At 40.6% G+C, this 13,758-nt stretch overlaps 1 protein-coding gene across 2 annotated transcripts in view; it reads left to right on the top strand.

The window, feature by feature from the left end:
* Positions 1-13,758, top strand: part of sorl1 (sortilin-related receptor, L(DLR class) A repeats containing) — a 94,741-nt gene that overhangs the window by 62,434 nt on the left and 18,549 nt on the right. For both annotated transcript variants that reach the window (XM_051397761.1, XM_051397760.1), the window contains exons 11-26: positions 994-1,067; positions 2,330-2,418; positions 3,298-3,476; positions 5,137-5,323; positions 6,844-6,972; positions 7,514-7,599; positions 8,838-9,010; positions 9,236-9,367; positions 10,214-10,305; positions 11,220-11,466; positions 11,552-11,690; positions 11,875-12,048; positions 12,171-12,284; positions 12,369-12,491; positions 12,953-13,072; positions 13,321-13,446. In XM_051397761.1, coding sequence (XP_051253721.1) covers positions 994-1,067; positions 2,330-2,418; positions 3,298-3,476; positions 5,137-5,323; positions 6,844-6,972; positions 7,514-7,599; positions 8,838-9,010; positions 9,236-9,367; positions 10,214-10,305; positions 11,220-11,466; positions 11,552-11,690; positions 11,875-12,048; positions 12,171-12,284; positions 12,369-12,491; positions 12,953-13,072; positions 13,321-13,446 — 2,184 coding nt within the window. The remainder of the gene's footprint in view (positions 1-993; positions 1,068-2,329; positions 2,419-3,297; positions 3,477-5,136; positions 5,324-6,843; positions 6,973-7,513; positions 7,600-8,837; positions 9,011-9,235; positions 9,368-10,213; positions 10,306-11,219; positions 11,467-11,551; positions 11,691-11,874; positions 12,049-12,170; positions 12,285-12,368; positions 12,492-12,952; positions 13,073-13,320; positions 13,447-13,758) is intronic.

Below are 13,758 nucleotides of genomic sequence, written 5' to 3'. Positions count from 1 at the left end.
CCTTTTAAGATGTCAAAGTAAATATATTTTGCAAGGCTTTGAAGATGTTTTTCAGTTATATCTTAGTTATGTACATCACATCACTTAATTACTGAAAAGTTGTGTCTTTCCTGTATTTTGCCAAGGGAAGTAAAGAAGGCTCTGTAATTATTGGCAAAATATAGCAAATTATTGACTTATTATTTAACACAATGCCAAATGCATAATTCTAATCATGTTGTAGTCACTGGTATTTTCTAGCTGCGCTTGTTGCATGGCTCAAGACATTAAAAGCACTACAGAATTATAAAAGAGATGTAAAGACTGTGGTCCATACTGATGTATCTCAACAAGTACTAGATGGACTGCTGTGAACTTATGTACAGACATTCATGAATCCTACAAACTTTGGTGATCCCCTGAATTTTCCCCTTATTCATCCAGCAGCATCTCAATATCTACTGGATGCATTTGTGCAACATTTGGTACACATCATTTGTAATACCTTTTGGTGATGATATGCTACAACATAACACTACCAAAGACATACTCTAACACCACCGTCATCCCCGCTCACCATGACTGCTAAAAATCAGACACAAACCTCATCTTTTATCTGCCTTTGGTTTGCTTTACAATGAGCATTGCAGCCTCTGAAGTGACACTGACAAGGCTGCAGACTCTCAGACTCTGTTCTGTTTCTTTACAAATGGGAACTTTCCATTTCTGCATCTTTGATTTCATTATGTTTCTTTGTGAATTGCCTGAGCATATCATTCCTGGTGATTGGCCTTATTATTTAACAACATACTGTCAAAGGAAAGTATTGGTCAGTGCATACAAATGCTACATGCGTGAACAGATACAGAATGCTATGGTTTGAGCTCTTGGGTTACAGATTTTCCATATGTGAAAGCAAAAACAGTGGTCACATCAAGTCTGTAATATTCAGGGAAAACCCCTGTAATGTGTGTGTGTGTGTTTGTGTGTAAAATGTCTTTTTGTCCTCTGCAGGATCTGTAGGCAGGAACTTGGCCAACAAGCCTAATGTGTATGTATCCAGCAGCGCTGGAGCCCGGTGGAAAGAGGTCAGTACAAAATCTGACACAGATGACACAAAAACACAGCTTGTTAAACTCAGTCACAAGCAGCTCGTCTATCAAAGAGAGTTAACGTGTCACAATGCGTTACTTTTCAGTGCCTGTACATGTACCCAGGCATTGTAAACCTTTCTGCACTTTTTGCTAGGACTCACCCTTTCTACAATTCTTTTTAATTTTTTCTGGCCTTTTATTGGCTTTATTCGATAGTGGAAGATAGACATGAACGGTAGGTAGAGAGAGAGACACGCAGCAAAGGGCCGCAGGTCGGATTCGAACCCGGGCCGCTGCAGCAACTCCGTACATGAGTTGCCAGCTCTACTGACTGAGCTAACTGGGCACCCACAATTCTTGAAAACACATATAGCAATAGCTAAATATGAGTCCGGCTTAGCTTGCTTTTGTTTGATGGATATAGTTCATTGTTAGTTGATTAGTAGCAGGTTTGGTTTTTTCACTGAAAACAGCTGCCAAAACAATGAGCTAAAAGACACTGAAATGAGCCATAGAGCTGAGGGGAACTGAAGACTGGGGCAGTAACTGTTTGTTGGTCAATATGAGCAACCTGCAAAGTTTATGCAATTATTCAACACAATAATTGATGACATCGGGAAGTAGCATGGGATCATGGGAGTTGCTGATGAAAATCTATCTATCTATAAATCAAGATATATTGAATTTAAACCCCTGTATTGTGATATGTATCACATTGCCAGATTCTTGCCAGTACACAGCTGTAATACCAATCAAATAACAATCAAATCAAGTGGCTGGGGTTAAGTGGTATCTCCTTCACAAAAACTGCATTCAAATTCCTGAGCCCTGATAAGAAAATCAAATGTCCCTTAAATAAATTAAATAAGGATTGCTAGTCTTTCAGTTCATGAGAGGACGTGTGACATTGTGTGTTTCTGGTGTGTGTGCTCGGGGGAAACAATTGAATAAAGGATTAAGGGAAGGGAATTCAGTTCAGTTATTTTCAGTTAGTGGAGTTGAGAGGAATATGTGTGTGTGTTTGAGGTCAAATGTCAGTTAATAGTGACATAAAAGTCACATTTCAATTCTGATATGACTTTTTACACTGAGGTCACATTGCAAAGAATCAGACCTGAATCTGAGTTGGACCACATATGAAAGTGGCCCCAAATCAGAATCAAAAAGATCAGATTCCATGTGATTTGTGCTGTTCACACTGATCTTTTATGGCCTGTTACGTGCATTATGCTCTGACCGTGCTTCCTGTTGTCCAGGCACTGGCAGGCCCTCATTTCTACACATGGGGTGACCACGGTGGCATCCTGATGGCTATCGCACAAGGAGGCCCCACCACACTTCTCAAGTAAGTCTGAATGACCTGTTTAAATGTTCCTCCAGGACAGAAAAATATCAGATTTGAGGTCAGAAGCTAAATGTGTCATTCAGTAGGTGGAAGAAAATATCAAAGAATATTGTATCGCTATGTATGATCGTATGTATCTATCGATTTTGGCGACTGTGATGAATACAAATGATTCCACTGTTCTGGTTGCTTGTTGCTATGTTCTTTATACTATGAAAGTTTTCCCAAGATTGGATGTTTAAAATGAATTTGCAATATATCTTGCCAATACACAGCCCTATCATTCTGTTGGTTCTACCTAAACTAACAAACATAAAACCCAGAGAGACTGCTCTGTGAGTGGAAGGCTTCCATTTGAAACCTCCAAACAACTTGAGGAAGTCTGGGGGAGCGAAGCACATAAAGCCCCAGTGGATGTGCTCATTAGCCAGCAGGAGCAGATTCTGTGAACATGAAGCTGTGTGTTGTAGAAAAAAAGTAAAAAAAGTGTCATAAAACACCTCTATGCCAACATTGCAGGTATTCATAATGATGTGCACGTGACACACACACAACCTTGTTTACGCGCAGAGTTCCCATACCCTGGTTACTGACTAACCTGGTTTTGCCTTTATATATTATGTCAGTATAACTGGGATAAATCACCCAATTCCAATGCCTGCTTTACTCCCATATTACCCCCATATTAAATGGGTGTTTTCCAGATGATGGTATCTTCCTCTCTGTTGCTATGTCATAGAATGAATGGGCAGACCGCAGATGAAAGGAAATTAATATAACAGATTTATTAAAAAGGAACACACAGTACATGGGGAACAGCTGAAAAGTCATTGTTGCTTAATAACATAACGTGTTGAACACTGGCCATGTCCCTGTCAGGTTCAGCACCAATGAAGGCGAGACGTGGACCGACTTTAAGTTCTCAGACAGGGAGGTATATGTCTACCAGCTGCTGACCGAGCCCGGGGAGAAGAGTACCATCTTCACCGTCTTCGGCTCCTACGCCGACCAGAGACACAGCTGGCTCATCCTGCAGGTCAACACCTCCGACGTTCTGGGTAGGTTGGAGAGCGAGAGGGAGGTTCGGAGGGAAGGAAAGCATAGCCAGCTTTTATGTTCCAGATCCTCAGCTCTTAGCAACAACAGCTCACAACAGCTATTCATAAGTTTATACCTCTTGATATACCAGATGTGGCGCTCATCAGAAGGTTTAATTTATGGAGATCCTGATTTTTAAATTATTATCTTCAATGCTACAATAAATACAGTGCTGGGTAGTAAATAATTACATTTATTCAGGGTTAAGTAATCAGATTAAACTCAAATAACTATGATCAACCCAGATTACATTTGAAAAAAAAGGGTAGTTAGATTATAGGTATGTTGTCAAAGGATTACCTCATTACATTTTTGATTACGTCCTTACAATATGGCAGTTTTAAAAATGTTGGAACAAAGATCTTGATAAGTGAATAGGGACAGATTCAACCTAAGGCATCATGGGATTAACAATGGACGGCTAACGACCATGCTAGCAACAAAAATGTGATGTTATTTGTTGTTGTGATGTTGATGTTATTTGTTGTTGTGATGTTGATGTTATTTGATATGACCAACTGTAAATGCTGATTCTACTAAATGCATTTCATTTACATTGAACATTTTTTTGAGAATATTTGTGTAACCCAAATTTTTGTGTCCATGTCCATTTTGTTAGTATGAGGTGCGATATTGTTAAAGTTTGTTTGTCAAGTAATCCAAAAGTAGATAAAAAAATGTGTAATCCAATGGATTACATTACTAATTACAAAAAATGCCATGTAATTTGTAATCAGTAACTGACTACATTTCAAAATAATCTAACCCGACACTGATTAAGAATAGTGTTAATAGGTAACACATCAACAACAAGAAATGTAAAAACACTATGGGGCAAGTTTTCATTGAATGGTAACATATTTTACTTTAAGCATGATGGCTAAATAAAGTCCCGTTAGCTGCTGTTGCTGTATGGCCTGGGCTAGATGAGAAGACTGGCTTCAGTTCATCTACAAAGGAACAACAGTTTACATAGCCCTGCTATCATAAAACATAGAGTTAATGTCTTCTCCGAATGTATTGTTAGCAAGGTCTTTCGTCAGCATATGTCTTGTAGCAGCCAACAGTAAAAAAAGGAGTGAAATAAAATTGATACTATGCAGACATTTGGAAAATGTAGCTAAAAAAAACTATTAAAGTTAGGAGATTAAAGTTAAAGATTGTAAAAATGAAAGTTGTAAAATCAACATGGCCAGTTTTCAGTTAAGTTGTTTGTGATGGGATTCTTGCTAATAGACGCTAGGTATGCTAAGTGAAACATACTAGAGTATTGAAATGTGCTACCTACTGCAGTTAAATGAGCTACAACAAATATAGTTGTTTACCTCACACTTGGTAGCCATGACGGAAGTGTATAGCAGAAACTGCTGTGTGCAAATGATGGCTAAATCTATATTAGATGGGCTAGAAAAGGGGAGAAATGCATGTATTCTCTGGAGCTTTAAAGAGCTGTGAACCTTTTAATTGAGGCTACTAGATGGAGCGCTTCATTGCTCGAGTCCTCTACCAAAAGAAATGGAGGTCTGATTGACAAATGGACCGCCAGGAACATTAGCGAGTAACTCTGAGTTCCTTGTCAATGTCAAATATCTATAGTTTCTCTCCTTTTTTTGTCTCCAGGTGTTCCGTGCTCTGAGGCCGACTACAAGCGCTGGTCACCGTCAGACGAGCACGGCAACGAGTGTCTGCTGGGCAGGGAGATAACGTTCAAGAGACGAGCTCCCCACGCCACGTGTTTTAACGGAGAGGACTTCGACCGACCCGTCAGCATCTCTAACTGCTCCTGCACACGCCAGGACTACGAATGGTTAGGCACCCACACATTTCATCAGGGCTTGTTGTCTGTACGATGGAAACAGTTGTGTGTTAATACATGTCAGTAAAGGAAGCACATGTCGGACTACTTTTTTAAAGAAACCCATTTCTGCAAATAGCTGCCAATAGGAAGTATTTAATAGCTTCAGAAGCTCCATTTTCAACTCAGAATGAGCTATTCACACACTGTTTTGCATGTTTCCCACGGGTGCTCCTCGAAAGTTTGTGAATTTGAGGTGGGAAAATCAAGGCCTTGAACGTTTTTGAATATAGACATAAATAAACATGGGTCATTGAAAAGTGCATGAAGTTCTTTTGATATTTAATATTTTATTTATTTATTTTACTCTGTTTTTAATTGCGGTCTGTGAGCTTCTGCAAAGCCTGCTAGTTCTGATTATAGAAATACTCAGTGTAACAGTAATTTACCTCTATCAATTTGGATGTTTAATAAGGTGTGGAAACCCTGTTTTTGTATACATAAAATACCTCATAATAACAAAAATGTTCAAATCTAAATGCAGAAACACCTCACTTGAGTATTTGGTGTATTCATTGTTATGTGTTCTGTTACTGTATTACACAGCAATGGAATCAGGTGTATCTTATCCCTTTGATCATCCTTGATCGGTGACAAATTGATTTGATTGAATATAAATTATTTCAAACATTACAACTACCAAAAAACCAATGTGCAGGGAATTTGGTGAATTGCTCACACATATAATCCTTTTCACTTTACCTTCTGTGAAAGGGTTTTTTGGGTACATATTTTCATTTATACATTTATACAGGGACCCACATGTCCTGGAAAACCTGGTAAATCTGGAAAGTTAAAGACTAGTTTTCCACTCATGGAAACGTTCTCTTTGCATTTTGGCCATGTCGGTCAGTCTAGTTGTTCACACCAGATGTGGAGTCAAATGGACTTGCACCCATCTTTTTGACGTTGTAATGAACCTGAGACACTTTATCATGAAAAAAAGAGGCATAAAACTGGAGTTAAAGTCAATGCTAGGTCTACTGGTTAATTATACGACTGTTTGTGAGCAAGTGCTGTCCTGAATTGTCAAGATGAACTCCTGGAAAATGTCCTGAAACGACTATATTTTGTGCCACAAATCTGACCATACGATTGTTATTACATTTATTATTAATTGGTAAATTGTTTTGTAAGACGAGGTGAGGTAAATCCTCCCACACAGTAAAAATCTATATTTATCAGCTTTGGTGTGAGTGGGACTTCTTTCATATCAGAGGTCGATGGAGCTGGCTGGCTGTTATCTGACTCTTAATTAAATTTCAGTACTGGCAAACCAATACATTGGTTTAAGCCCACTCTGCACATTGTTATTGCTCCTTGAGCTCTCATCACAACTCATAATGAGTCTGTTTTAAAATGCACATCAGGTGCTGCCATTCATCACAGGCCAAAAGCTAACTGTTTTTGTTTTGTCTCCCTGTGTTTACTCCCAACCTGTCTCCTCCTCCTCCTCCTCCTCCTCCTTGCAGTGATTACGGCTTCAAGCTGAGTGAAGACTTGTCTCTTCAGGTGTGTGTGCCTGACCCCGAGTTCTCCGGTGACCTCTACGCTCCTCCAGTGCCATGTCCTGTCGGTACCACCTACCGCCGCAGCAAAGGGTAAGCTGCTGCCGTCTGACATTACAGTGCAGAAATGTGCAGCCAGGGATTCTTTTGTGTGCTTTATTAGCATAATGTTGGCATCTGCAGCACTAGCAGGTTTACATTTACATGAGTTTCCATATGGTAAGCTGTTTTTCCTGTGCAGTTTATTGACCCGTTGTACTTTTCTTATATTTTCAAGTCATGGACGTCTCTGAACTGCCATGCTTTCAGGCCCCACTTTTAATTTGACCAAATCTCAATCCATAGACCCTATTATGTGACACATTTATTTTTGTCATAAAACAGGGCAAGATAACAGGTGAGAATGAAACCTGACAAGTAAAAAGATCTGTTCCTTGTTGCTTCTTGTGAAGCCTGTCTGGTTGCACTGTGGAATTACCTGAGAGTTCCCCCAGAATAGAAAAAGAAGAACCAGCCTTTGTTCTCTTTATTTTATTACTGCTATGGAGCGAGCTGCCACTGCCGTCCATCGATGTGTTTGGTGAGTACGCCACCAAGTGTTGAACTGTAGTAAACTCTTTGTGTCCTGCTGCAGCTACAGGAAGGTACCAGGAGACAGCTGTAGTGGAGGAGACGTGGAGTCCAGACTGGATGGAGAGATGCTGCCTTGTCCTGTCGGAGGTAAACCTGCTCTCTATTATAATCATCAGTCATGGTGAATAATAGGTGTATAAATCAGAATGTGGTGGCTTCAGCTTATTATTTGCAATCCAAACACACATATGATCTGTATTTTCTGATGTACCTCCTCTACCAGCAGCAGTGTGCTTTTCATTTTGATTTCATTATTTCATCTTCATTTATATATTTATGTTATAAATATAATAGATTCTTGTTCATTTTACTTGCTACTTAAGATATTAAAAACTTGTCCTTTAGACAAAAAATATTTGTTTTAAATAATGGACAATGGAGCAGCTTAATTTTTGTCTGTGACTGGCTGTTGCTGCTCACAACACTTTAGAACTGTTGTTAAATATTACACCGACACTTCACTGTCAGAATTAAGTTTCTCTAAGTTGGCTCTTTATAGCACCTCAGGCCTTGAGGTGTTTGGAAGGATGAAGACTGGTTGTAGGGATGGGACGGTATCCGATTTTATCGCCATAAAAACACTATATAAGTTGATTGTAGTGAATTGTGTGACTTGAAAAAGCTGTCTAATGTACGGTCATATATTTATATCCTAATTTATTTTAAACAAGGGGACAAGGGGGACTGAGACTCTCCAATGACTCTCCAGTCATTCCGAAATCTTGTCCCAGTCAGGGAGATGAGGAGCCTATCCGAGGTGTCCTGTCTGTGATGCAATAAAACAATTTGTTTTTTAACAGAATGAGAGGTTCAAGGTCCAGTGTGTAACATTTAGGAGGATCTATAGTCAGAAATGGAATATAATTATCATAGTTGTGTTTTCATTAGTGTATAATCACCTGAAAATTTTCATTACCTTAGAATGAGTTTTCATCTACTGACAGCGCGGGTCGCCTTCCATGGAGTCCGCCATGTTGGCTCTAGATAGTCACTATAGTTTTTTTAGGAGTTTTAAGCATATTTTTAGGATTATCATGATAATATCAGTTATTTTGAAGATTATCGTGACAGGAAATTTTCATATTGTCCCAATAAATAAAAATCTGTGAATCAGGCTGACAATAAGACAGAAGACAGACGTTTATATTCAAAAAGCATTAATATCATAAATTAAAACAAGTTGAAATCTCTGATAGAATATACTTTTTCCAATCTTGGTTTACTACACATTACACTTAATATATTATTTCAGTCCAAACAGTATTGGTAGTGATTAGATCCAAGTGTCTTTTTTCCCATCAGTCTCGTCTCCTGTTCTGTTTCAGAGAGTAACGAGTTCATCCTGTATGCTGTGAGGAACTCCATCCATCGCTACGACCTGGCCACAGGCACAGACCAGGCCCTGCCTCTGGCCGGCCTCAGGGAGGCTGTGGCTCTGGACTTTGACTACGACAGGAACTGCCTGTACTGGGCTGACATCTCACTGGACACCATACAGGTTAGTGAGAAGAAACCCCCCCCACTGGGAGGCAACCAGACCGACAGTAGACTGTCTTGGCCTCAGGTCAGACTGGACCAAACACAAGAGAAGCAGGGCTGGTAGAGATGAGTGCAGAGACTGGAGAAGAGCTTATGGTTTAGACACAAGCTAAAATGTTTTGCTCCTGTGTGAAGTGAATGTAACTGCTCAGCAGTATGTTTACCTGTCTCTCTCCTCCCGCAGCGTCTGTGTCTGAACGGCAGTACAGGTCAGGAGGTTGTAGTGAGGAAAGATCTGCAGAACGTGGAGGCTCTGACCTTCGACCCCATCAGTAGACTGCTGTACTGGGTTGACGCCGGAGCGCAGAAGATTGAGGTACAGAAGTGTGTGTGTGTGTGTGTGTGTGTGTGTGTGTGTGTGTGTGTGTGTGTGTGTGTGTGTGTGTGTGTGTGTGTGTGTGTGTGTGTGTGTGTGTGTGTGTGTGTGTGTGTGTGTGATAGCAGTGTTAGAAGACAGCATCGGTCTCGATACATGTACTGCTGCAGATGCATGTGCGCCCTGTCCTTTAAACGTGGTTGAACTAATCCTTTCATTTCCTTTTGTTATTTAAAAGCTTTTGTTATGAAGCAGAAGCAGTAACTTGACACGAGCTGAGTGCAGACATGAAACGGTAAAATAAAGCAGATATCTGAAAGTACAAACGGAGATGCAGGAGAGAAACTAAACTTCAAACAACAAAGATTCAGTCAGAAGATGCAAAAGTGCTGAGAGCTGAACACTTTTAGAAACATCTGTTTGAGTCTCAGAGCACACTTTTCTCAATAATCTGCATATTCTTCATACTCATGAGAAGAGTATGAAGTTCATAAATATGGGCTCACCGTTAAACCTCTGCTGGTTTGGGTTTAAGGACTGTTCCTCTAATGACTGCTGGACATTTGAAGTCAGCTTGAAGAACTGAAAAAAACAGATTTGTGTCAAATCGAGCGAACTTAGTTATCCACATATAAAAAACTGGCCCCTGCACTGCTAAATCCAGGAAACACCGCAAATACTATCAGACCTGTGTGTGTTTGTGTTAGTGGAAGTTGTACTTGCACATCATACTCTTAAAATGCTGCTTTTCACACAAACCTGGAACCTAACATTTTTTTAATTAGTTGATTTTGAAGTTATCAGAGTCTTAAACTGAAACTGATGAACCTGTTGTTGTGTTTGAAGGTGTCTAACCCTGACGGCGACCTGCGTCACACTCTGCTCAACTCTTCTATACTGGAACACCCCAGAGCTCTGGTTCTGCTGCCTGGAGAGAGGTAACCACACACACACATTTGTAATTCTATACTAGTGAGGACCGTCTTACCCTTAATCTTAGTATAAAGGTACAATCTGTTATATATTATATATATTTTTATATATAATGTCTATATATTATATAGACATTAGAATACTTGTATATAAATAGTCATACATAGGGTTTATGTAGGTCATATAGAGGCATCAGTATTAAACTGAGACTGTTGACTCCTTGTATTGTATATAAGTATGAGTACGTTTTGTAAAAATGGAATTGAAAAAATCCAATACATTCAAACAAGAAATAAAACATCAGCTCTGTATGAATATTATTCATTGTTGTGGTCAGAAAAGCATGGATTGTGGCTTTAACTACTACAATATAAGCCTAATCCCAACCTTGACCTAGACCAACAGTCATTCTCCAGACATTGGAGGAAGGGATGACCAGAAAAAATGTCCACACTTGCCAAAAAATGTTCTTACAGTGGATGTCGGAAACTGCCACACTCACTCACATATACCATGACAAAGAGTTGCTTTCCACTTCTGCAAACATGCTTCTGCTTTTGTTAATGATGAGTTCAGCTTATTGACAAAGTTACCCCTCTGTGTTATTCTTTTTTTCCCACTCGTTCCCTAATTCCTTTTTTTATTTTGGTCAGAAAATGAATTTCTGTCTGCCTCACTGAACTCGCTTCCTCTTTCTCTGCTGTCTGCTCTCTCTTAGGGGTAAATAAGGCCATTTTTATAGCCAGCCATGTGTGAATTTGTAAGGAAAAAGGAACCTTAGACCAGGCAGGGTGTAGTTATCTGACATTGTACAGATCAAATATTTGATGAATCTCCATGATAATTTATTACATTGTTATTTTTTCCTTTATGGCAAATAAAACCTTCAGGTTAAATTTATCCTGTGTATGTCCCACAGTCTTATGTTCTGGACTGACTGGGGAGACAGAGCTGCCGGCGTTTACCGGAGCTACATGGACGGAACCAGTGTGTCCTGCATCGTGTCTGAGGGCGTCCGCTGGCCCAACGGGATCACAGCCGACGACCACTGGCTGTATTGGACCGAAGCCTACAGCGACCGCATCGAGAGGGCCGACTTCACCGGGGGGCAGAGGAGCGTTCTCATGGAGGGGCTGCCCCACCCGTACGCCATTGCGGTCTTCAAGGTGAGACTGAATAAGAAATAAACTATCAGAAATAATTTTGATTCGATTGTAGAATATGTTGACTTTTCATGTCTGTTGTCTTCAGAATGACCTGTACTGGGACGACTGGTCCAGAATGGGGATTTTCAAAGCTCCAAAAGCTGGTTCCCAGAACAATGAGCTGATTGTTGGCAGACTGACCGGAGTTATGGACCTTAAGATTTTCTATAAGGGGAAGAACAGAGGTGAGGAACAGAGAGTGGAGGCATGTCCAGAAAGTTGGAACGCTTAGCAGAATAAAGAAGAGATAGTGAGAAATGAATCAATATTACTATCTTAATCAAGGCAAACTGTAGATTACAGGTAGAAATTACCCACTGTAACACTGTATTACTGCTCACACTGAGGTCCTGATCTCTTGTCCACCAGGCCATAATGCCTGTGCCGACCAGCCCTGCAGCCTGCTGTGTCTTCCTCAGCCCGGCTACCGACACACCTGTGTCTGCCCAGACGGCGCTCCGACTGTAACCATGCCCAACGGAGAGCTGCAGTGCCAGTGTCCCACCGGCTACCAGCTCCAAAACAACACCTGCGTCAAGACAGGTGAGACAAAAGCACATACTGCAGAATCATGATGATCTCATGCTGTAAGATATATGATCTTGCTTGAGTTTCATATTTGATTTATTAGTGGCCGCATGGGTTCTTTTCTTTCCTCCAATCAGAGCACAGCTGTTTGCCTAACCAGTACCGCTGCTCTAACGGCCGCTGCATCAGCAGCATCTGGAAGTGTGACAGCGACAACGACTGTGGAGACATGAGTGATGAACAGGAGTGCCGTAAGTATTCAGCCACATCACTTCACAGAAGCACCTTCTACATAAAGAACTTCACATGTATGTTTGTGTCCTGTCCGCTTTCAGCCACTACGACCTGTGACCCATCCAACCAGTTTCGCTGCGTGGCCTCAGGTTCCTGCATCCCCCTGGCCTTCAAATGTGACCACGAAGACGACTGTGGAGACAACAGCGACGAGGAGCACTGTGGTAAGATGTGACTGTTCTCTATCTGCCATCACTTTGAAGATTTGTATTCAGAATTTCTTTTGTTATGTACAGATGATAATAAGCAACAAAACAAACTAAATCAAAGGTTTTTGCCCAAATAAAGTGTTAATAAGATTGAAAAGTAACATCATTAAAAGCTTGGTTCTAGTATAAACTAATGACCTGAAAAGGCTGGCTAGATTCTGTATGTTATGTTTTCTACATTTGACGGCATACTGAATCCCTTGGTGGCTTTCTCATTAAACTGCCAGTGCTGCAGGGATTTCTGAGTGACTCCAAAATCAAAAGAATTGCAGTAATCTCAGCAAGAGTAAAATAAAAGTGTAAATGATTTTCATGTCAGCTAAACAAAGGTTTAATTTCTCCAGACCTCTTAACTGCAGGCAACACAAATGCACAATCCATAATAACATTAATCAACAAGTTCTTGCATTTCTCAGAGTCCCACCAGTGTGGCCCAGGAGAGTTTACATGTGCACGAGGTGTTTGTATCCGGGAGGCATGGCGCTGCGATGGAGACAATGACTGCAGAGACTGGTCGGATGAGGCCAACTGCACAGGTGACAACTGTGTTACTGACTACATGATACATCATAAAAAATAAAGCTCTAAGATCCGTTACAGTGGAAATAGAATGTCATCAGTCATGAGAAAAAACAACATTGTCTTTTGGCACAGTCACAGGAACGCAAACAATATGGTTATTTATGTAACCATTTTAATACAAATCTATCTAATGGTAGAATGTGTTGCAGCTCCAAGCCTTTCCAGCTTTTCAAGCCTTTCATCTCTCTCTGTTTGTCCCTAGTGGGCCACCATACATGCGAGGCCAGTAGCTTCCAGTGTCACACAGGTCACTGTATACCACAGCGGTGGACGTGTGACGGTGATGACGACTGCCAGGATGACTCAGACGAAGACCCCCAATATTGTGGTAAGTAGAGACAGTCACATACTTGTCATCATGACAGGCTGTACTAGTGTTAACCACATATTTATAAAATGTGATTGTTGATTGCTGTAAATTAAAATCAGTCAGTATGTACTGACAGCATGTAATTGTAGAACTCATCGTGTAAATTTAGAATAAACTCACCAACCAGTCCTGCTAAAAATACAGTCCTAGTGAAGAATAAAACACTAAATCAGAACAACTGCCCCTATTTTGACCTATGCATATCCCTCTCATCGCTGGCGGCTAGATGCTTGCTGGTACCTGCGTCACTTCACGCCATTGCACTTGAAA

The sequence above is a fragment of the Dicentrarchus labrax genome, unplaced genomic scaffold (genome assembly GCF_905237075.1).
Source record: "Dicentrarchus labrax unplaced genomic scaffold, dlabrax2021, whole genome shotgun sequence".
Classification (NCBI taxonomy): Eukaryota; Metazoa; Chordata; class Actinopteri; family Moronidae; genus Dicentrarchus; species Dicentrarchus labrax.
Note: the sequence above shows the minus strand (reverse complement) of the source record. Positions and strands in the feature narration are given on the sequence as shown.